At 41.1% G+C, this 24173-nt stretch overlaps 2 protein-coding genes and 1 non-coding gene across 11 annotated transcripts in view; 1 reads left to right on the top strand and 2 right to left on the bottom strand.

The window, feature by feature from the left end:
• The first annotated feature begins 168 nt into the window (after positions 1-168).
• On the top strand, positions 169-275 carry LOC150064079 (U6 spliceosomal RNA). The gene has a single exon (XR_016535345.1). It is a non-coding gene; the product is annotated as a U6 spliceosomal RNA (small nuclear RNA).
• Positions 276-4113: 3838 nt separating this feature from the next.
• Positions 4114-14860, bottom strand: Nme5 (NME/NM23 family member 5). Of its 3 annotated transcripts, none has more exons than XM_090331102.1 (6): positions 14793-14860; positions 14204-14370; positions 10386-10591; positions 9041-9141; positions 6192-6310; positions 4114-4263 (listed from the first exon to the last, which is right to left on the bottom strand). In XM_090331102.1, the coding sequence occupies exons 2-6, from the start codon at positions 14330-14332 to the stop codon at positions 4183-4185; spliced, it is 636 nt and encodes a 211-aa protein (XP_090187228.1). In that variant the 5' UTR covers positions 14333-14370; positions 14793-14860; the 3' UTR covers positions 4114-4182. The 3 variants fall into 3 exon arrangements, with proteins under 3 accessions (XP_090187228.1, XP_090187229.1, XP_090187227.1); XM_090331103.1 differs by having other exon boundaries at positions 14789-14807; XM_090331101.1 differs by lacking the exon at positions 14793-14860 and having other exon boundaries at positions 14204-14763.
• A 449-nt stretch (positions 14861-15309) lies between these two features.
• Positions 15310-24173, bottom strand: part of Brd8 (bromodomain containing 8) — a 56612-nt gene continuing 47748 nt past the window's right edge. For all 7 annotated transcript variants that reach the window (XM_090331461.1, XM_090331459.1, XM_090331460.1 and 4 more), the window contains 4 exons: positions 22284-22373; positions 20055-20123; positions 16775-16952; positions 15310-15600 (listed from right to left, as the gene is read on the bottom strand). In XM_090331461.1, coding sequence (XP_090187587.1) covers positions 15550-15600; positions 16775-16952; positions 20055-20123; positions 22284-22373 — 388 coding nt within the window. In that variant the 3' untranslated portion in view covers positions 15310-15549. The remainder of the gene's footprint in view (positions 15601-16774; positions 16953-20054; positions 20124-22283; positions 22374-24173) is intronic.

The following is a 24173-nucleotide window of genomic DNA, read 5'->3' as shown; positions in this document are numbered from 1 at the left end:
CGTTTGCAACATCTATATGTAACTACCTTTACAAGTAAACTGCTAAAGGCTCTTGTAGGTCTACAAGTTTCTGCATCAATTAACTTTTGGAATGGGATTGTAGATTCTAAATGAAAGATGAAATATAGAATGTTATTATTGAGGGGGCTAAAAAAATAAAGAACCCATATGCTTGCTTTGGCAGCACATATACTAAAATTAGAATGATATAGAGAAGATTAGCATGGCCCCTGCACAGGGGTGACATGCAAATTCGTGAAGCATGCCATATTTTTTTCTATGGATTTTTATTCACTTTTCCAACATGTTTATAAACAGTGCCCTCGCTGCCCAGGAAGCATTTGTTGCTTGTACAATGGCAGCAAGGGCCAGAAGCTTAGGGTTGAACGGACCTGTTTTGAAAATAAAGTATCTTGAAATAAAGATAAAGAAAGAAAGAACCCAAGAAAGGCAACTGAAGTCACAAAAAATAGCAAACTGAGAAGAATTTTAAAAAACTTAATCTAAATAGTTTGTATAAAGAGTCAGTTCTTTATATACCTCTTCAAACATTAGCCCTCTCTTTCAAAGTTCTCCAGATAGAAAATAAGGGAGGATTACCTGGGTTAGTTAGACATTATTTTATTTCTTGGCCAAGTTTTAAAAATGATTGACAAGAAACTGAAAAGGATGGGGCCTGTAGCCATTACTCCAGATCTAAATATTTTTTTTTCAGTTTAGTCTTGTTTTTGTTTTAAGATGTCTAGTTGTGTAATCCTGGCTAGCCTCAAACTTAAATCCTCATTTCTCTGCCTCTTGAGGACTGGGAGTGCAGTAGTGTTTCATCACACTTAGCTCCAGATCTAAAGAACCACTTAAAATTTGATTTACTATAAGTTTCAAGAAAGCTGCATGCTTGATTGCTTTGGCTCTTCTTGAGTCTTAGACACAGTAATTAAAAATAATGATTCATCTTGGCTAAACAGAATACCACACTATTATTCAGTGTGAGAAAAATTCATGAATGCATCAGTACTCAAAGTCAAGTGTGGGCCTTCTACTTTAGTACCAACTAAGATTTTGTGTCATAAGACAGATTTCTGTACTTTGGGAATCCTAGGGAGTAAATAGGAAAGTAGTCTGCAATTTCCTATTAATCTAATACTATGCTTTTTGGTTCCTGTCTTATGAAATAATAAGTGAGTCTAAAATGAGAGAAATCTGATCATTTATATTATTTTCTTATCTATATTATTTTCATCTATCCCACCTGCAAAGTATATTTTATTTATTTACTGCCAGTACTAGGGTTTGAACTTAGGACCTCATAATTGCTTGGACTTTTTCCACTAAGAGGTAGCATTCTACCACACCTCCAATTCTGGCTTTTGCTGAATAATTGGAGATAAGAGTCCTACTGAAGCCAAGTACCAATAGCTCACACCTGTAATTCTAATTACGAAGGAGACTGAGATCTGAGGATCATGGTTTGAAGTCAGCCTGGGCAGGAAAGTCCAGGAGATTCTTATCTCAAACTCACCACCAGAAAACTGAAAGTGACACTGTGGCTCAAAGTGATAGAGCACTAGTCTTGAGTTGAAAAGCCCAGGGATAATGTCCAGGTGGTGAGTTCAAGTCCTGTGACAAAAAAAAGAAAAAGGCTGACTCGGTTTTCAACAGTAGCTAGGATCATAGGCAAGAGCCACCAGCACTCAGGTCAAAATACATTTTAAATTAATTTGCTTTTTTCTATTTCTTCCCACTTCATTAAAAAAAATAAATAAATTTGGTGTTCAAATCTACTAAGGAAATATTTGGAGTAATCAATTAGAACTATTCCCTGTCTGTCACCATTATCATTATAGCATGTAATTTTGTATATAATTACTTTTTTCCCTTTTCTTTTTGAGTTTATGAGACATAGCTTCACTATGCAGCCTAGGCTGATTAAGAATTAACAATCTTCCTGTGAATTGAAATTACTTGTACTACCATAGTGTGTGTGTGTGTGTGTGTGCGTGCGCACACGTGCGCGTGTGCACTGATACTAGGCCTGGTTGATGTCCTGAAGCCTTTTCAGTTCAAGACTGACACTTAAACTGAAAAAGCTTGAGCATTTCCGCTTTTTGGTGATTAATTGAAGATAAGAGTCTCATGGACTTTCCTGGCAGGCTGGCTTCAAATTACCTGGTTCAAATCAGCTGGGGAAGAAAAGTATGAGAAATCTCATTTCTACAGAAGAGAAGGAGGAGGGGGAGGAGGAGGAGGAGGAGGAGGAAGAGGAGGAGGAGGAGGAGGAGGTGGTGGCAGCAAACATAACTAAACTTACATGTCTTCTCAAACTTAAAAATAATCTAGCCAGGCACTGTTATTCATGCTTTTCATCCTAGCTATTTAGAAGGCTGAGAGCTAAAGGAATGTGATTCTTAGCCAGCCTATGTAGACAAAACAGGGAGACTCTTCTCTCCAATTATCCAGCAAAAAGACAGCATTGGGCCAGGCGAGGTGGCTTATGCCTATAATCCTAGCTACTCAGGAGACTGAGATCTGGGGATCAAAGTTCGCTTAAAGCCTACAAAAGGACCTGAGACTCTTATCTCTAATTAACCTCTAGAAAATGGGAAGTGGGGTTTGGCTCAAGGGTAGGGTGGTAGCTTTGAGATGTAGAGCTCAGGGACAATGCCCAGGCCCAGGGGTAAGCCTTGAGCAGAAGAGCTCAGGGACAGCACCCAGGCTGAGTTCAAGCCCCATGACTCCCCCCCCCAAAAAAAAAGACAGAATTGGTACTTAGTGGACTTTATTTTGAAAATGAACTATATAACTTGCTGGTGGGAGAGGAGGAAAACACTGGGAGCAAGTGAGGAAAGGGGTAATATTGTTCATAAAGAAATGTACTCTTTATCTGATTTAGTAAACTCTAACCTCTCTGTACATCACCTTTATAACAATTTAAAATTTCTTTTTAAAGACAGAAATAAAGGCATGGTTCAAGTAGTAGAGCACAGTCATGAGTGAAGAATGTCAACCAAGTTTGAGGCTCTGAATACAAGCCTCCTTCCCTCCAAAAATTATTAATATCTTGCATAAATATTTTATTACTCATGGTTATCATCATTAAATTCATATACTAGTTCTGTATTAACCTTAAATAATATTATCTGTTGCATATTCAACTTTTTTGTTTTGGTTGTAGGGCCTAAACTCTGGGCCTGGGCGCTGTACCTGAGCTCTTCAGCTCAAGGCTAGTGCTCTACCACTTGAGCCACAGTGTCACTTCTGGTTTTCTGGTGGTTAATTGGAGATAAGAGTCTCATAGACTTTTTGTGCCCAGGCTGGCTTTGGACCGTCATCCTCTTGATCTCCTGAGTAGGCGTGAGCCATCATACCAGCTACAACATTTTTTTATTTATATTAATTAATTAATTAATTAATTAATTTGTCGAGGGGCTTGAATTCTGAGCCTGGGTGTTGTCCCTGAGCTCTTCAGCTCAAGGCAACCACCCTACCCCTTAAGCCACAGCTTCTTTCAGTTTTCTAGTGCTTAACTGGAGATAAGGGTCTCATAGATTTTAGACCCTAAGCTGTCTTTTAACTGTGATCCTTAGATCTCAGCTTCCTGAGTAGCTAGGATTGCAGATATGACCCACCACACCTGTCTACAATGTTTGTTTGTTTGTTTGTTTATTTATTTATTTATTTATTGCCAGTCCTGGGCTTGAGGTCAGGGCCTGAGCACTGTCCTTGGTAGGCTAGAGCTCTACCACTTGAGCCTCAGCACCACTTCCAGCTTTTTTCTATGTATGTGGTACCGAGGAATCGAACCCGGGTCTTCGTGCATGCTAGGCAAGCACTCTACCACTAGGCCAAACTCCCAGCCTACAATGTTTATTTATTTATTTATTGCCAGTCCTGGGCTTGAGCTCAGGGCCTGAGCACTGTCCTTGGACTTTCTCAAGGCTAGAGCTCTACCACTTGAGCCTCAGCACCATTTCCGGCTTTTTCCTATGTATGTGGTACCAAGGAATCGAACCCGGGTCTTCATGCATGCTAGGCAAGCACTTTAACCACTAGGCCAAACTCCCGGCCCTACAATGTTTATTTTTAAGAAAAAATTTATTTCATGTGTAAGGCATGAGGTCTCTTTATTTAGTAGCTGCAGAGACTTTTGCAGGGTGGCAGCTCATGAGCTACTCCTAGTGGACTTTAAGTTTCTTCGGGGATTGGATAGTGACAAAGTTTAGGCTTGTTGGGATTATTCTTCAGCAGCCAATCAGCTAGCCATATCTGTGGGGGAGAAAAACCTCTTAAGTTAATAAACATTTACTTGGGACTCTTCTGGAGAATTGGGCAGGTACTGTGCTTTGGAACTATTGGCAATACTTTTCACCCTGGCATGCATGTCCCCAATCCACACCACAGAGACAACATCCAGAAAGACAAGGGGTATAAGCACTCCTACTGGTTCTTTATATTTACATTAATGCAATTGGGGTTCCCAGGGTAGTATCAAATGAGTTTAAGCCAGAAATCAAATGACAATAGTATTCCAGTTTTGGTGGTCCAAGGTCAATAAAAATGTGATTGGATTAATTATCTTCACTATAATACACACAGGTTTGGCGGTGATACCAGAAACATCCGGGGGTTGGTGGCTCACGCCTATAATCCTAGCTACTCAGGAGGCTGAGATCTGAGGATGATGGTTGGGTGACAGCCTTGAACTAAAGAGATCAGGGACAGTGCCCAGATCCACAGTTCAATTCCCACCACTGCAAAAAAAAAAAAAAAGATACCAGATACACAATCAAGGAAATAGCTAAACAATTGGGCACTACCAGCCACATGCCCTAAAACAAAACAAAAACGACAAACAAAACAGGCTAGCATTAGACCTGATACAGGCTAAAAAAGGAGAGGAGGTCTGTGTAATAAGTAGACTATAATGTCGTATTTAATACCATCACCCCAGGTGGAACCATAACTAAGCATTGCCATGTTGGCTGAGTCAGCCAAAAGTTCAGGGATAGATGCACCCCTTTACCTACCTTAAGGAACAGTGATTCAGAAGGTAGAAATATCAGAAGGTTGTGATATCTTTTTATTTTTTATTTTATTTATTTATTTTGCCAATCCTGATGACTGAACACTGTCCTTGGCCTGAGCACTGTCCTTGGGCTTTCTCAAGGCTACAGCTCTTCCACTTGAGCCACATCACCACTTCCAGCTTTGTCTATATATGTGGTACCTAGGAATCAAACCCGGGTCTTTGTGCATGCTAGGCAAGGACTCTACCACTAGGCCAAACTCCCAGACCCATTATTTATTACTATTACTTGTTTTGCCAGTACTGGGGCAGTACTGAGCTGCTTTTTGCCCAAGCTAGCACTATACCACTTGAGAAACAGTGCCACTTGCGGCCTTTTCTGTTCGTGTCGTACTGAGGATGGAACCCATGGCTTCATGCATACTAGGCAAGCACTCTGCCACTAAGCCACATTCCCAGCCCACAACATCTATCTTGATATCATTTGTTGAGTACTAGTCTGTCTCAGCACTAGACTGATTGAAGAGTTACCCTAACCCTAGAGCAGTGACGCCTTCCTCCTGAGACCCTGAGCTTCTAAGTCACATACTTCTCACAGAATTTGAGAAAAGAATGAATGTGCAAGCTGGGTGCTGATGGCTCATGCTTCTAAATCCTAGCTACTCAGAAGGCTGAGATCTGAGGATTGCACTTCAAAGCCAGCGCAGTCAGGAAAGTCCATATGACATTTATCTCTAATTAACCACCAGAAAATTGAAAATGGAGCTGTAGCTTAAAGTGGTAGTGCTGGCCTTGTGCAAAAATGTTCAGGGACAGCTGGGCGTAGTGGCTCACACCTGAAATCCTAGCTACTCAGGAGGCTGACATCTGAGGATCAAGGTTCAAAACCAGCCTGGGCACAAAAGGACCTGAGACTCTTATCTCCAATTAACATCTAGAAAATGGGAAGTGGGGCTTGGCTCAAGGGTAGGATCCTTGAACTGAAGAGCTCAGGGACAACATCCAGGCCGAGTTCAAGCCTCATGAACCCCCCTCTAAAAGCGCAATGAAATAGATATAATGGTTTTACATATGAAAATATATTATTTATTTATACATTATGTTTATAAATATATTTATATTATTCATATATTTATTCTTTTTTAATGTGAATAAAAAGAATACTTACAAAAGGATCTTCTGGTTTTTGCTTGCAAAGTTCTGTGAGTCCTTCAAGCAGTGTTGGTGTTACATATAAATTTAAATAGTCTTTAGCAACTTGTCCAATTGGAATAGGCTCAATAATCACTGAAATTATAAATATATTCTCCTTAAAACAAAAAAGTGATTAAACATACAGGTACTAAAGAATGTTAAAATAAAAATATTTAAAAAAATTTCTCTCCTCCCTCCTCTTTCTCTCTCTTCTCTCTCCTCTCTTCCTTTCTTCCCTCCCCCTACCCCTCTCATTGGTTTTGTTTGTTTGTTTGTTTGTTTGTGCCAGTCCTGGGACTTGAACTGAGTGTCTGGGTGTTGTCCTAAGCTTTTGTCCTCAAGTTGAATGGTTTACCACTGTTCCACAACTCCATTTCTGGCTTCTTGGTGGTTAATGGGAAATGAAGAGTCTCTCAGGTTTGTATGCTGGTGCTGCCTTCAAACAATGATCCCTAGATCTCTGCCTCTTGAGTAGCTAGGTTTAACAGGTGAGCTACTGGCACACAGCTAAAAAGAGCTTCTAATGCTATGAGAAGCATTCATGATTCGTGTGTGTATGTATGTATGTATACACACATACACACACATATATTTGGCTGGTTCTAGGGTTTGAACTCACTGCCTGGGCTCTGTCCCTGAGCTGCTTTTGCTCAAGGCTAGTTACCACTTGAGCCACAGCACACTTCTGGCTTTGTCTGTTCATGTGGTACTGAGGAATTGAACCAAGGGCTTCATGCATGCTAGGCGAGCTCCCTACCACTAAGCCACATTCCTAGCCTTTATATATTTAAAAAAAAAAACAACAAAAAACTCTTATTACGGCCAGGCACTGATAATACATGCCTGTAATCCTAGCTATTCTGGAGGTGGAGATCTGCAGATTATAGATCAAGTAGTAGACCAGGTAGGAAAGTCATCAAGACTCCATCTAATCACTAGCCTAGAGCACAAAAGTTCAGGAACAGTACCTATGCCTGAGTTCAAGCCCCAGAATTAGCACATACACATAAGAAAACAACTTCCTTCTCTTCTCTCTTCCTCTTCCTCCTCCTCCCCCCCCTCCTCCTCCTCCCCCCTCCTCTTCCTCCTCCTCCTCCTCCTCTTCCTCTTCTCCTCCTCCTCTCCTCCCTCTCCTCCTCCTCCTCCTCCTCCTCCTCCTCCTCCTCCTCTTCCTCCTCCTCCTCCTCCTCCTCCTCCTCCTCCTCCTCCTCCTCCTCCTCCTCCTCCTCCTTCTTCTTCTTCTTCTTCTTCTTCTTCTTCTTCTTCTTGTCATAGGGCTTGGACACTGGACCTGGGAGCTGTCCCTGTGTTCTTCAGCTCAAGGCTACCACCCTACCACTTGAGCCATAGCACCACTTCTGGGAAAACCTCTTCTTGAGGTATTAGTTACACATAATAAAATTAATACATTTTGGTCAAGCACCAATGGTTCTCACAGAGGCAGAGTCCTGGAGGGTCTTAGAAGCTAGCCTGAAAACAAAAGTGTGAGTCTCCAAAATAACCAGCAAAAAGCAAGGCTGGAGGTGTGGCTTAAGTGATAGAAGGCCATCTAAGTACACACAAGGCTCATGGGTTTAAACCCCACTACCACAGGAAAAAAAATCATATAACATAGAACTACTTTAAACATACCCAACAAACAAAAAATAAATAAAATGAAGAGCTGAGAGCCTGTGGAACCTGTAATCCTAGCTACTTAGAAAGTTGAGATCTGAGGGGCCGGGAGTTTGGCCTAGTGGTTAAAGTGCTTGCCTAGCATGCATGAAGACCCGGGTTCGATTCCTCGGTACCACATACATAGAAAAAAAGCCGGAAGTGGTGCTGAGGCTCAAGTGGTAGAGCTCTAGCCTTGAGAAAGTCCAAGGACAGTGCTCAGGCCCTGAGCTCAAGCCCAGGACTGGCAAAAAAAAAAAAAAAAAAAAGAAAGTTGAGATCTGAGGATCACTGTTTGAAGCCAGCCTGGGCAGAAAAGTCCTTGTAAGACTCATCTCTATTGACCACTCAAAAACTGGAAGTGGCACTGTGGCTCAAAGTGGCAGAGTGCTAGCCTTGAGCAAAATGCCATTAGGGACAGTGCCCAGGCCCTGAGTTCAAACCCCATGACTGACAGGAAGAAGGAGGAGGAGGACAAGGAAGATGAGGAAGATAAAGAGGAAGAAGAAAAGGTTCTCCAAAGTTTTTCTAGGGGACACATAGATTTCTTAATTTGTGCTTGTCATGGGACTTGAACACAGGGCTTAGGTACTGTCCCCTTTGTGCTCAAGGCCAGCAGTTTACTACTTGAGTCATAGCTCCAATTCTGGCATTTTGGTGGCTAACTGGAGCTAAGGGTCTCCTAGACTCTCTTCCATGGGCTGACCTCAAATTGAGACCCTCATTAGCTAGGATTACACATGTGAACCACTGGCAAACATATGTTTATAAGGGAAACTTTGGGTTTTATTTGTTTCTTTTTTGCCTGAGCATTATCCTTGGGCTTTCTCAAGGCTAATACTCTACCACTTGAGCCACAGCACCACTTCTGGCTTTTTTTGTGTATGTGGAACCGAGGAATTGAACCTATAGCTTCTTACATGCGAATCAGGCACTCTATCACTAGTCCACACTCTGGCCCTATTAGGAAACTATGAAATATTCATGCATGGTTTCAAGTTTCTATGTAAGAACCACATGAAAGTATGACAAAATATATTGAAGAAAACTTCTGCCTTGCCCACATCTTCAAAAAAAAAAAAAAAAAAGGAAACAATCTGGGCCCAGGTAGCTTACACCTGTAATCCTAGCTACTCAGGAGACTGAGCTCTGAATAGCTGTGTAACTCACCTTCAGGAAACATGAAACGGATTTCCCTTTCCGCAGCTGCAAAGTCATTACTCCCATGAAGCGCATTCCTTAGGTCGTCTGTGCCATAAATTGCCCTTAAACTAGAAGCAAATTAGAGATGACATTTATCTATTCTAGTATCCTTTCCTTACTTCATATGAAAGCATTCTTCTTAGGAATCTTTTAGCCAGGTGTGGTGGCTCATGCCTGTAATCCTAGCTGCTCAGGAGGCTAAAGTCTGAGGATCACAGTTTAAAGCTAGCCCAGGCACTAAAGACCCAGAGACTTTTATCTCCAATTAATTACTAGAAAACCAGAAGTGGGGCTATGGCTAAGGGATAGGGGGATATCCTTGAGCTGAAGAGCTCCAGGACAGCACGCAGCCCAGAATTGTATAGTGCTTGCATAGCATGCACAAAGACCTGAGTTTGATTCCTCGATACCACATACACAGAAAAAGCCAGAAGTGGTGCTGTGGCTCAAGTGGTAGAGTGTTAGCCTTGAGAAGGCCCAAGGACAGTACTCAGGCCCTGAGTTCAAGGTCTCATGAACATTTTGTTTTCCTGTCTGAACAGTTTGCCAATGATCTCATAGCATGGACAACAGGCATGCCATGGTACCCAACTATTGATTGAGATGGGTTCTCATGAACTTTTTTTTGCCTAGGTTGCCCTCAAATTGTGTTCTTCATTCTGGGAATGGGGCCTAGTGGTAGAGTGCTTGCCTAGGATGCATGCAGCCCTGGGTTTGATTCCTCAGTACCACATACACAGAAAAAGCTGTAAGTGGCACTGTGGCTCAACTGGTAGATACTAGCTTTAAGCAAAAGCAGCTCAGGGATATAAAGAGAAGAATCTTTAGAATTTTGATGAGTAACCCCAAAATGACTAGTTTTTCCTTTATATTGAATTAATCACTAGTGATGTGTTGTTTGAGATTGTTTATCTTGCCCATTGTTTTTTCCTGAGTTATAATAAAACACAGGTGTGGATGATAGATTAAAAAAAAAAAGAAGAAGAAGCTCAGGGATAGTGCCCAGGCCCTAAGTTCAAGCCCCAGGACTGGCAAACAACAACAAAAAACAAGCAAACTCACATGCGCCCCCCAACCCCTCCAAAACAAAAACACACTCAAGAAAACCAAAATTCCCAGGGGCTGGGAGTGTGGCCTAGTGGTAGAGTGCTTGCCCAGCATGCACAAAGACCTGGGTTGGATTCCCTGGTACCACATACATAGAAAAAGCTGGAAGTGGTGCTGTGAGTTCAAGTGAAATCAGGGTTTTTTGTTTGTTGGGATTTTTCCCCCAATTTTTACAGTTTCAGTCCTTCCACCCCAAGAAAATTACCTGTCTGGGTGTGACTCTTTAGCTATCAAACTATTACTTGGTCCCAAAAGTTCTTTCCAGTAAGAGATGGCATTATATCTTGCTAGTATCATAGCAACAAGTGGTCCAGAACTCATGTAAGCTGTTAAGTTTGGGAAAAACATTTTCCCATACTGTTCCACATAAAAATTACTACAGTGTTCAGGGCTGAGATGTAGTTTTCTTCTCTATAAAACAAACAAAAACAAAGTCAACAAAAGCACTTAAAGTGACAGTTTAATAAAACCCCATGAAATCTTTTTTTTTTTTTTTTTTTTTTTGTACTAGGCTTTTAAGTCAGGGCCTGGGTGCTGTACCTTACTTGTTGCTGCTAAATAAGAGTCTCGGTGACTTTTCTGCACCAGATTTCAGCCTACTAAATAACTAGTATTTACAGGTGTGAGCAACCAGCACCCAACCCATGAAATCATTATAACTTGAAATTGCCACCAGTGTCATTGCAAATTTAGTTTATCTTTGTATTATGAAGATAAACCCATATGGGAATAAGATAATAATAGGAATTATTTAACCTACTTAAGAAAATGATTCATTTGGCAACCTCTTTCACCATATAGTTTGTTAGTGACAAACCCATCACATCTTCTTTGTTTGTTGTTGCTGATTGTGGGTCTTGAACTCAGGGCCTGGAAGCTGTCCCTGTTTTTCTGCCCAAGGCTTGAAATCTACCACTTTGAGCCACAGCTCCACTTTGGATGTTCTGGTTGTTATTCGGATATAAGCGTCTCACTGACTTTCCTGCCTGGACAAGCTTCCAACTATAATCCTCAGATCTCAGTCTCCTGTATTTACCTTACCTACATCCCTTATAGTTCATGTTTTCTTTCCTCCTCTTCCTCCTCCTCCTCCTCCTCCTTCTCCTCCTTCTCCTTCTTCTGCCAGTCCTAGCACTTGAACTCAGGTCCTAGCACTCTATCACTTGAGCCACAGTGTCACTTCTGGCTTTTCTTGAGAAGTTTAATGGAGATAAGAGTCTTGTGGAGTACGGAGGAAGCCTTGACCTGAAGAGCTCAAGGACAGGGCCCAGACCCAAAGTTCAATGACTGGTTAAAAAAAAAAAAAAAAAGGGATGGGAGTTTGGCTTAGTGGTAGAATGCTTGCTTGCCCTTGCCTAGCATGCACAAAAACCTGGGTTCAATTCCTCAGTACCACATACATATAAAAAGCCGAAAGTGGTGCGGTGGCTCAAATGGTAGAACTCTAGCCTGGAGAAAGCCCAAGGATAGTGTTCATTCAGCCCCTGAGTTCAAGGCCCAGGACTGGCCAAAAAAAAAAAAGAGTCTTGTGAACTTTTTACACCCAGTTTGAAGTTGATATAAGTTGATATTAAACTACTGATTATGATTTTATCAGGAGAAAAACTTTGAAATTAGGTTGATAAAGAGAAGCAGCTGTATGTATCAAATAGTATCAGAAACAGAATTCTTAGTGTCTAACAAAGGAAAGACTGCCACCTACTGAAAAGATGAATAGTTTTCCAGAAAGTTTTCTTTGGGACAAGAAAGCCTTAAGTTTAATGGATTCCCAACCATTAAAGCCTGTTTTACAAACATACAACACAAAAGGACAAATAGTATATTATTTCACTTATATGAAATAGCTGGAATAGTCAAATTCCTAGAGAGAGAAAGTAGAAAAATGGTTACTAGGGGCTATTAAAGAGGAACATAGAATTCTTCAGTGGGTTATGTCTGCATATAGATATGAATGTGCTTAATAATACTGAATTTTACCTTTAAGAATTATTAAAATTTTGGCTGCGTACCAGTGGTTCATGCCTGTAATACTAGCTGCTCAGGAAATCTGAGGATCTTGGTTCAAAGCCAGCTTGGGCAGACTAACCTATACTATTTCCCAAACCAGCAAAAATAAAAATAAAAATAAAAATAAATAATAATAATAATTGGAGCTATCATTCCAGTAGCAGAGCTCCAGCTTTGGATGAAAAGCATTAAGGCAGTGCAAACCCCAGTATTAGAAGGAGGCAAAAAATTTTTTTTGCCAGTCCTAGGGCTTGAACTCAGGGACTGTGCACTGTCCCTGAATTCCTTTTGCACAAAGCTAGCACTTTACCGGTTGAGCCACAGTGCCACTCCCAGATTTTCTGTTTATATGGTACTAAGGCATTGAACCCAAGTGTTCATGCATGTTAGGCAAGTACTCTACCATGCTCCTGGTCTTTTGGTAGTTTTGTAAGACTTGAATTATAATTTTTTGCTGGTAAATAAACAATGGTGGAAAAACATAAAACTGCATATATGTCATATTAATACAAAGGTTTTCTGTGTGTGTGTGTGTATGTGTGTGTGTGTGTGTGTGTGTGTGTGTGCGCGCGCCTTGAGTTCCTCGTATTAACATAAAGATTTCTACAGGAAAGATTCCTAGAGTAGAACTCCATTTATAATATCAGTAGGTAATTACTAGTTTCACTTCCATAGAGGTGGTGTTATATGCTAGTTTTGCCAGTAAAAAGCTGGAAGTAAAGGTGTGGCTCAAGTGGTGGAACATCAGACTTGAATGGAAAATCCAAGTGAGAATACAAGATCCTGAATTAGAGCCCTAGTACAAGCCAACACAGGTACAAGCCAACACACACAAACACACACACACACAATTAAAATATTTTGTTTCTACTGGGCACTGGTGACTCACACCTATAATTCTAGTTACCTAGCTATTCAGGAGGCCCAGGCAGGACAGGCTGCTAGAGTCTTATCTCCAGTTAACCACAAGAAAAGCAGACATTAAGTAGTAAAACAAAAAAGCTCAGGGACACCAAGGTCTGAATTCAAGCCCCACAACTAACCAAAAAATAAAAAGTTTACTCCTGGCCTCAATCAGTAGATTAGTAGGTAAGTTTGAAGCTCTGAATTGAAGCCCCAGTACCAATACCATGTAAAACAAAAAATTAAAGACCACCAATTCTATAGGGGTGTTTTTTGTTTTGCTTATTTTTTAAAATTTTGTTTTGTTTGAGACAAGTTCTTGCTATGTAGCCCAGGTTGGCCTCAGATTCCAAATCTTCCAGCCTCAGATTCCAGGGTTTTAGGATTACAAGTCTATACCACCATGTCTACACCTTTTTACCCCTACCTTTTTAAGTAGTTATGAAGTCTGAACTCAGGATCTCTAAATGTTTATAGTAACTAAACACAATAACCTGAATAGACTAGATAATTGAATAAACAAACTGTGCATGAGAATATTACACAGTAATTAGAAAGAATGAGACAAATTCATACGTATGTAACAATATGGAATGCTACCTAAAGGATTTGGTAAAGGAAAATAAGAAGTTCTATATTGTAGCTTACATTTTTGGGAATGCAAAAAAAAAACCTCCTGGCAGAACATGAAATATTAAATGGATACTAAATGGTTAGTTACCTCTCTCTAGATAGGGGAGGAAGAAAACAGGGGAAATAAAAGGCTTCTTCTCTATTTTTTTGAAATGTGACAAAAGTTAACTATAATGTATAACCTGAATTTAGAAAGTAAAGCTAAATTTGGGCTAGGAGTTTGGCCTAGTGATACACTGCTTGTCTAGCATGCACAAAGACCCAGGTTCAATTTCTCGGTACCACATACATAAAAAAAAAGCCATAAGTGGTGCTGAGGCTCAAGGACAGTGCTCAGACCCTGAGCTCAAGCCCAGGACTGGCCAAAAAAAAAAAAAGTAAAGCTAAATTTAAGGCTTAATACTAAGGATCTGAGTAGGCATATTTACATTAAAAATAAAAAGAGAACAAAAACATGCATCATACCCAAAAGTTAGTTACCTGAACAATGGTGAATCCAGATCTGAGAATAATATCTTGTATCTCCTCCTCTTTGTCAACAATATCTGGTTTGATGATGGCCAACGTTTTTTCTACATATATCTGAGGTGGGGGCATTGATAACTCCATTTTGGCTTTTCTGCTACAATTTTTCTTGACAGGTATCACTGCAATGACATGGGTTCCCCCCATCCCAAACTCGATGTAATTATGGTTAAATGCTAGTATTAAGTAGTTTTATTTATAGAAAAGATATAAGTAATAGATACAGATAGATCTGTATGGATATAAAAGATTCAAGAAACTGTGAGCTTTGGCTTTTCATGTATGCTTTCACCAAGGCAAGGACTACCAAGGGATGAAAGACTGAGGTAACTGTACTATTCTACAGTGTGGCAGGGGTAGGGTAGAGAAGTAGGGAGGAGAGAGAAGGAAGACTGGGAGGAGGGGACAGGAGTGACTGGACCCAGCAGGCTCTTTAGTGAAAATACTCAGCCCCGATACCACTTTGTTTATAAAGGTTAGACATGACCAAAAAGGCAGGATTAGCACTAGCCAATCTGGACCCTCTGAATACAAACTCACCTACCTGCAACCAGTCACTCCAATGTGTTCACAATCTGTTGCTAGGAGACCTGAAGCCCATTTCCTACAGTGGCTGCACAGGGCCAATCCTAGCAAGAATTTTTGCAGTCTCTAGACTAGCTGTTTAAATCAAGGGAGGGAGTCAGCCACAACCTGTTTTTATTATCTTGTGAACCTAAGAGCCCTAGATATTTTCAAACACATTCTTCATAATTTTGTCTTTTCTCATTTAAAGGATACTTGAATTATCATTATCTGGATAATACAGATTGTATCCATCTCCTTTCAGACATCTTCTAGAGAATACATGAAAAGTGATGTCAGATTTATTTCTTGTTTCATCACATGATGCTGTTCCTTTAGTCCCAGCCTCTGTAATCAGTAAGAAGCAATCTTTGCAGGTCATGGTGACATACTTCTGTAGCCTATAAATCCCAGCACACCAGAAGTGAAGAAGATAGGAATGTCAAGGCCATCTAGCCAACATAGTGAAACTGTCTCAAACAAACAAAAAGGCAATCTTCAGTTGGTAAAATATTTATTTATAGAGCAGAAGTAAAAGATTCATTCTATTGAAAAGCATTTTTGAGTACTTGGTTGTGAGGTAAGTCTTTATGTTTAATTGAAATATAAGGGGAGGTGATAAGCCCTAGGATCTTCTGTGGTTATTCTTACAAGGTCTAAACTTCAGAAAGGGTCAGGGTAGTTATTCCAGGTCAAAACCAAAACAAACAGGTTCATCTGCTAGGATGGCTTGATAATCATTCCAGACCACTTAAGTCTCTTCTTTTGTCTAACCAAAGACTCAGCACCTACAAGAGGAAAATACAGATAGCAGGCTATGAATCTTTTTTTTTTTTTTTTTTTTTTTTGCCAGTCCTGGGCTTGAACTCAGGGCCTGAGCACTGTCCTTGGAATTTCTCAAGGCTAGAGCTCTACCACTTGAGCCTCAGCACCACTTCCGGCTTTTTTCTATGTATGTGGTACCAAGGAATCGAACCCGGGTCTTCGTGCATGCTAGGCAAGCACTTTAACCACTAGGCCAAACTCCCGGCCCAGGCTATGAATCTTAAATGCTACAGGATTGAATATAAATATTTGTGTGTGTGTGCTCTGGTCCTGGGGCTTGAATTCAAGGCCTGAACACTGTCCTGAACTTTCTTCCTGACTCTAGTATTCTACCCACAAAGAGCCATAGTTCTGGCTCTTTGGCAGTTCATCGGGGATAAGAGTCTCACAGACTTTCCTGCCTGGGTTGGTTTCAAACCACAATCCTCATATCTCAGCATCTTGATTAGCTAGGATTATACACTTGCTCCAGTCTAGAAAGCAAGAAAGTATGCTTTCTCTTCCATTTTGTCCAGAAAATAAATTCTTAGTTTTTGGAAGCTACTATGTCTTATCCCTAAAAATAGGAAAGTGTGAACATACATTAGTATGAACAGATGTAGCAACCAAAAAAGAAGGAGTGTTTCAAGCCCCTGCTTAGCAATTTTAGCCTTTCAGCTTGAAACTCTGAAAGTAGAAGCGCCTGTTGTCCATCCCAACTCTCTTGCTCCCTGCCATCCTAGTCACCTCATCATGAACATGCTAAGTCTTGGGATTTCCCAGACCCAAAAGTATAATATCAATCTTTATCTTGGCCAAAGACTGAACTCTAGTGCCAGATGCCAGGGCTTATGCCTGTAATTCTAGCTAGTTAGGAGGCTGAGATCTGAGAACCTTGGTTTGAAGCTAGCCCAGCGGACAAATCCAAGAGACGCTTATGCCCAATTAGCCAGCAAAAAGTGGGAAGTAGAGGTGTGGTTCAAGTGGTAGAGTGTGAGGCCTTGAGTTCAAGTCCCAGCACTGGCATGCACACATGCATGTGCCCACACCACACACACTCTGGAATCAAAATATTATTGCAACATCACTTTTATTCTTTTCAAAATCAGATTCCAGGTTCACCCCCTTAAAAAATAGAAATTTCTATATATGTAGTACCTGAATCTGTTCCAACACTTCTCTCTGCATCTCCACAGCCATATGGTACACATGATGATCAGAGTCATTGTACATAACAGCATTTTGGAACATCAGCATCAGGTCCCGTTGGAACTGGGCCATGGTGCGAATCCGTCCCTTAGACAGATTTCTCTTGAGGCTAGTTAAGTCCATGGGTCTGCAGATGATCAAACAGGGATAGGTTCCACTATTATTTCCAACTAGCAGATGAAAAAATGAAGATCTAAAGAGTTTAAGTACTGGGCCACGAATGTGGCCTAGGGATAGAGTCCTTGCCTGGCATGCACTAAGCCCTGAGTTCCATTTCTCGGAACCACATACATAGAAAAAGCCGGAAGTGGGGCTGTGGCTCCAGTGACACAGTGCTAGTCTCGAGTGCCCAGGCCCTGAGTTCAAGCCCCAGGACTGGCAAAGAAAAAAAATATATAAAAGAGTTTAAATACATGCCCCAAATTATACTGCCTAGATTCTAATTCGGAAGTAGTCTTGACTCCAGAGCTCACAGGCCAAGCCACTATAATCTGCTATCACGGGAAGGAATAAGGACTGGCCTCAAGTATCAAAGCTGTAAGTAGTTCCAATGAATAGTTTGTCACACAGTCATTATTGGCTGTTTGTTTTTGGAAAGTTTTAGCAAGTATTTATTTTAGTAAAATAGGACTGAATAGGAAGAAATGGAGAAAAAAGTCTGCTCTCTAAAAGGAAAGCTATTTCCTCTTTTCACGAACATAAAAAAGTAAAAATCAACTATTTTTTTGCTTTTGTTTTTGTTTTATTGCCAAGGTTAGCACTCTATCACTTCAACCACAGCACTACTTTTGGTTTTTTTCTATTTATGTGGTACTAAGGAATCAAATCCAGGGCTTCATGCATGCTAGGCAAGCACTCTACCACTAAGCCACATTACTAATCCAAATGAACTGAATATTAAGATAATTATTTAATGAGACATAAAAGTAAGTATTGGGGATGTAGACTAGAAGACACAGCAGCAAGCCAGGAGCCAGCAGCTCATGCCTAATAATTCTAGCTACTCAGGAGGCTAAGATCAGAAAATAATAGTTTGAAGTTGGCCTAAGCAGAAAAGTCTGTGGGACTCTCTTATCTCCAGTTAACCAGCAAAATGCCAGAGTGGATCTGTGTGATTCAAGTGATAGAGCATTTGCCTTGAGTGAAAAAGCTAAGTAAGAATATGAGGCCCTGATTTCAAGCCCCACTACTAGCATACCCATATATACATGCATATGTGTGCGTGCATATGCATGCATGCACCCCTCCTACATTCACATGCACAGACACACATACAAAGGTTCAGAAATGTAGAACTGGAAGTAAGAATCTGGGTTCATGACTACTCTAAGTGTTACTTTTCTCATTTACAGATTGAAGGAATTTGTCTCTGTTTTGAATGATGGTGTCTTTCTGAAACTTAATTCCAAAATGCAAAGAATATTAAGAAGTGTGAATTTTTTGGAGAAGAATTAAGTCACAGGGGCTCCAATTTCACAAATGGATTAATATGCTAAGAAAGATGTTAGAAGTTGAAGAAAGTACTCCGCACTCTTGCCCTTCTGTTCCTTTCCTACTCAAGGACAAGCATTTATCCTCCTGGAAGTGTACCAAAGACATGATCATGGAAGCAGAGAACAGCCCTTGTAGGACATCAACCCCAATAGTGTTTTGAGCTTTGATTTCACTTCCTTCAGAGCCATGGGAAAAAAAAATAATACTTTGGTAGGCTGGTACAGGTAGCTCATGCAGCAGATATTGCAGGGCCTACTCAGAAGGCTGAGATCTGAGGCCAACCCAAGCACAAAATAAGTCCTTATTCGCAATGAACCACAGGAATGTTGGAAATGGAGCTCAAGAGGTAGAGTGCTAGCCTTGAGCAAAAAAGCTAAGGGACAGCACCTAGACTGAATTGAAGCCCCAATACACACACACACACACACACACACACACACACACACACACACACACACACACAAACAGCTTTTATAAATTATTCAGTCTGTAGAATTTTGTTGTAGGAGCACAGATGGAATACCACAGTCCCAAGGCTGCTGTCATAATTTTTTATCTTCTATTACCATATTGCTTTATGACAAAATTTAAGAGGAACTATGCTACGAAAGTTCAAAATACTGTTCGGCTCGGTGGCTCTCGCCTGTAATCCTCCTAAACAGGAGGATGAGATCTGAGGATCAAGGTTCAAAGCCAGCCCCGGCACAAAAGGACTTGAGACTCTTATCTCCTGGTCTGAGCCACTGCACCTGGCAGGATCACAAGTTTGTTTGTTTGTTTTTTTTCCCCTGATATATTTTTTTATTGTCATTAATAGAAGGGTTACAATATATTCACCAGATAGAAGGTGCATTACTTCACAAACATTGATACCCGTGCTCATGTCTTGGTCCCCATTTCCCACTTTCCACCCCCGCCCCTCATCTTGTTTTCCCCCCTTCCCTATCTGATTTCAAATAACCAAATAAGCATATGTACAATATATCAGATAACAAGATAAAATACTGTAACAATATGAGATAACCAAGGGACAGCAAGAGATGAGAGATAACATAGTACATTAGGGGGCCGGGAATTTGGCCTAGTGGTTAAAGTGTTTGCCTAGCATGCATGAAGACCCGGGTTCGATTCCTCGGTACCACATACATAGAAAAAAGCCGGAAGTGGTGCTGAGGCTCAAGTGGTAGAGCTCTAGGCTTGAGAAAGTCCAAGGACAGTGCTCAGGCCCTGAGTTCAAGCCCAGGACTGGCAAAAAAAAAAACCAAAAAAACAAAAAACATAGTACATTAGGGACAACAATCACTCACTCATTATATGGATTTTGTTTTTATATCCTGGAGGTCCTTTCATTTAGGGTCATACTATATGGCCTTATTATCTAGGTTTTGTTCTGTTGTAACTCTCTGCTAGGACAGCCCAAGGTTTCTACTGATTATGACAAATGAGGGAAACCAGGGCCGGGAGTTTGGCCTAGTGGTAGAATGCCTGCCTAGCATGCAGGAAGACCCAGCCCTGTAAAATATATTTCTAAGTAAAATAAATAATCTGAAAAGTGAAAATAAAGATTGGTAGATAAAAAAAACTTTTATAAAGTGTAGTTAATGTTATTTTGTTATGTGTGCTTATGGTGCTAGAGACTGAACCTAGATTTTTATATTTGCTAAGCAAAGCACTCTACCACTGTGCTAAATCCACAGCCCCTCAAATCAACTTTTCTTGACCCTTTTCCACTGACCTTTTCACCACATCCTTATATCCTGGAGCCTGCCTTTCTGACACAGGCTTTAGGAATGGACTGCTGAACCTGTTAAGGAACAAATCCAGAGAAGAAAAGGAACCATAGCAAGTTACTCTACATGAAAAGAGTGGCTATGAACAAGATTTCTTAAAGCTACAGAGTATGGCTTAAGTTTTTCTTAAGAATATGCATACTGTAAACACTAGAAATATTTAACCACTATTATAATCTATTTGCTTAGGTTCAGAAATATATTCAAAGTTCTTGAGGGCTTCTCTGTGAAAAAAAAAGAAAATTCACCATGCTGGAAAGGCTTATATATATGAGAAGTATAAAATACCAGGTGAAACCAGGAGTTTGGCATACTGGTAGAGTGCCTGTCTAGCATACACTCAGGTTCAATTCTTCAGTACCACATACAAAGTCGAAAGTGGTGTGGATGGCCAGGAGTTTGGCCTAGTGGTTAAAGTGCTTGCCTAGCATGCATGAAGACCCGGGTTTGATTCCTTGGTACCACATGCATAGAAAAAAGCCGAAAGTGGTGCTGAGGCTCAAGTGGTAGAGCTCTAGCTTTGAGAAAGTCCAAGGACAGTGCTCAGGCCCTGAGCTCAAGCCCAGGACTGGCAAAAAAAAAAAAAAAAAGAAAGTGGTGTGGTGCTGTGGCTCAAGTGGTAGAGTGAGAAAAGCCCAAGGACAGCTCTTAGTCTTAAGTTCAAGCCCCAGGATTGGCAAAAAACAACAACAACAAAAACCAAGAAAGGAAGAAAAATCTATTTCTACACACAATTCAAATGTCATTGCAATTAGAGTGTGTGTGTGTGTGTGTGTGTGTGTGTGTGTGTGTGTGTGTGTGTGGTCCTGTAGCTTGAACTCTGGGCTTGGGTACTGGCCTCCTCGATTTTTTTATTTTTTTCTTTCTTTTTTGGTCTGTCGTGGGGCTTGAACTCTGTGCCTGGGTGACATCCCTAAGCTCTTTAGCTCAAGGCTACCAGCCTACTCCTTGAGCCACAGCACCACTTCCGGTTTTTTAGTAGTTAATTGGAGTTTCACGGTCTTTAGTGCCGGGCTGGCTTTGAACCTCAATCTTCAGATCTCAGCCTCCTGAGTAGCTAGGGTTACAGGGGTGAGCCACTGTGCCTGTCTCCCTCAACTGTTTTCTTTCTTTTTTTCTGTTGGTCATGGGGCTTGAATTCTGAGCACTGTCCCTGAGTTCTTTTGCTCAAGGCTAATGCTCTACCACTTGGAGCTACAGCACCACTTCCAGTTCACTGGTAGTTAATTGGAGATAAGAGCTTCACGGACTTTCCTGCCCAGGCTGGCTTTGAACCATGATCCTCAAATCTCAGTCTTTTGAGCAGCTAGGATTACAGGTGTGAACCACCAGAGCTTGGCTGGCCCTCCAATTTTTTTGCTCAAAACTACACTCTACCTCTAAGCCACAGGTCCACTTTTGGCTTTTTTGCTTGGAGGCCAGAAGATCAGAATCTCATGAACTTTATTGCCTGGGCTAATTGTGTGTGTGTGTGTGTGTGTGTGTGTGTGTGTGTGTGTACACGTGTACACTCCAGACCTGGGAACTCAGGGCCTATGTGTTTTCCCTAAGCGCCTTTTCTCAAGGCTAACAATCTACCATTTGAACCATGCTTTTTGGTAGTTTATTGGCAATACAAGTCTCATGGACTTTCTTGTCTAAATGGCTTCAAACCACAATTTTCAGATCTCAGCCTCCTAAGTAACTAGTATTACAGACATGAGCCATGGGCATCTGGCTCTAGGCCAGGTGTGTCCTCCCCGCCTCCCCTCCAGCCCCATCCTGAGACTTGAATTTAACTTCTTAGTGCTTAAGTTTAGAGCTCTACAACTTGAGCCACAATATCACTTCCAGATTTTTCTGAGTAGTAGTTTATTGGAGATAAGAATCTCATGGACTTTTCCTAAATCTCAGACTTCTGAGTGGCTCACAGGTATGAGCCACCAGTGCCCAGCTTCTAGGCTAGTTTTGAACCAAAATGCTCATATCTCAGCTTCCTGAGCAGCTAGAATGACAGGCTTGAGCCATCAACACCTGGCCTAACAATAATTTCTTGTACAGACTAGTGAAAGCAGCTGTGGGGATACTATGGCTCACTTGAGGAACAAACCAAATATATCTCCTTTCATACTTAAGTTCCAATTCTTGATTGCTTCTGTTCTGAACATAATCCTATTACCACTTTGAACACTTACCTGTGACTAGCAATCATTTTCCAGACAGGCAAAAGAGTCTTCTTAAATAACAAATGACTCTGAACAGGGTCATCTTGGCTTAGATCAGTCCTACAGCATGCAACATGCCAGAAAGAAAAGTAACCTCACAATTAGCATTCTGTCCTCAAAGGGAATGAGATTTTTCTAAAGGCATAACATGCCTAATTAATAGAACATCATAGGAATATATTTAATACTTCTGTAAAGGCCTATAACCTCTTAAATATTCTTCTACTTACCACTATTACCTAATGAAATGATTACCACCTTATAAAGTATGCTAAACTTTTACAATTTGCTGAAAAGCATCTTTGATTCTAAAGAATTGGTCTATGAAAGTAGTTTCTGGGGGCCTGGAGTTTGGCCTAGCGGTGGAGTGCTTGCTCAGCATGCACGAAGACCTGAGTTCAATTCCTCAGCATCACATACATGGAAAAAGCTGGAAATGCTGCTGTGGCTCAAGTGGTAGAGCTCAAGCCTTGAGAAAGCCCAAGGACAGTGCTCAGGCCCCGAGTTCAAGCCCCAGGATTGGCAAAAAAAAAAAATAGTTTCTGTACAGTAATAATTCTAAACCTCTATAAGAGGCACATAGTAGGTATTCAGTAAGTAACTTATTTGAAAAAGTAATTTCATTCTGTTTTAATCTAGAGAAGGAAATGCTTGGTTTCACATATCTGTTTTGCTGAGTGTTAAAATTTTAATTTTTCCTTTTCACTCTTCCCTCTCTGGTGATTTTTTTTTCTTTGCCAGTCCTAGGCCTTGAACTTATGGCTTGGGCACTGTCTCTGAGCTTCTTTTGCTCAACATTATCACTCCACCACTCGACACAGTGCCACTTCTGGCCTTTTCTGTTTATGTGATACTGAGGAATCAAATCCAGGGCTTCATGCATGCAAGCACTTTACTACTAGGCCACATTCCCAGCCCCTGTTTTGTGTTTTTTTGTTTTTTTTTAATGCCAGTGCTGTACTGAACTCAGAGCTTGGGCGCTGTACTTTACCTTTATTCTTTCAAGGCCAGGGCTCTACTACTTAGCCACAGTTCTACTGTACTTCCAGCTTTTGGGTGGTTAATGGAAGATAAGAGTCTCATGGTAGGGTGCCTGTGGTTCATACCTATAACCTAGCTACTCAGGAGGCCTAGATCTGAGGCAAGAAAATCTGTGAGATTCCAAACTCCAAATCACCAATTAACTAAAAGCTGTTAATGGAGCTATGGCTCAGGTGGTAGTTAGAACACTGGCCTTGAGCAAAAAAGATCAGGGACAGCACCCAGGCCCTCAGGACAGTCACAGACACATAAAAGTCACCAAATGTCTCACAGACCAACCTGCCAAGTCAGGCTTTGAACCTCAAACCTCAGATCTCACTAGGGTTACAAGCATGAGCCACCATCTGGCTCATGTATGCCTTCTTTTTTTTTTTTTTTGCCAGTCGTGGCTTGAAGTCAGGGCTTGAGCAGTGTCCTTGGGCTTTCTCAAGGCTAGAGCTGTATTACTTGAGCCTCAGCACCACTTCTGGCTTTTTTCTATGTATGTGGTACCGAGGAATCAAACCCAGGTCTTCGTGCATGCTAGGAAAGCACTCTACTACTAAGCCAAACTCCTGGCCCCATGAATGTCTTTTATTAAAAGTACTTTTAGCTGGGCACGGTGGCTCACACCTATAATCCTAGCTACTCAGGAGGCTGAGATCTGAGGATGGTGTTCCAAAGCCAGCCCTGGCACTAATGTCCATGAAACTCTTATTTCCAATTAATGATCAGAAAACCAAAAGTGGTGCTGTGCCTCAAGGGGTAGGGCCAATAGCCTTGAGCTAAAGAGCTCAGGAACAGCTCACAGGCCCAGAGTTCAAGCCCCATGACCACCAC

Source organism: Megascapheus bottae, chromosome 4, assembly GCF_031878675.1.
Source record: "Megascapheus bottae isolate mThoBot1 chromosome 4, mThoBot2.hap1, whole genome shotgun sequence".
Lineage (NCBI taxonomy): Eukaryota > Metazoa > Chordata > Mammalia > Rodentia > Geomyidae > Megascapheus > Megascapheus bottae.
Note: the sequence above shows the minus strand (reverse complement) of the source record. Positions and strands in the feature narration are given on the sequence as shown.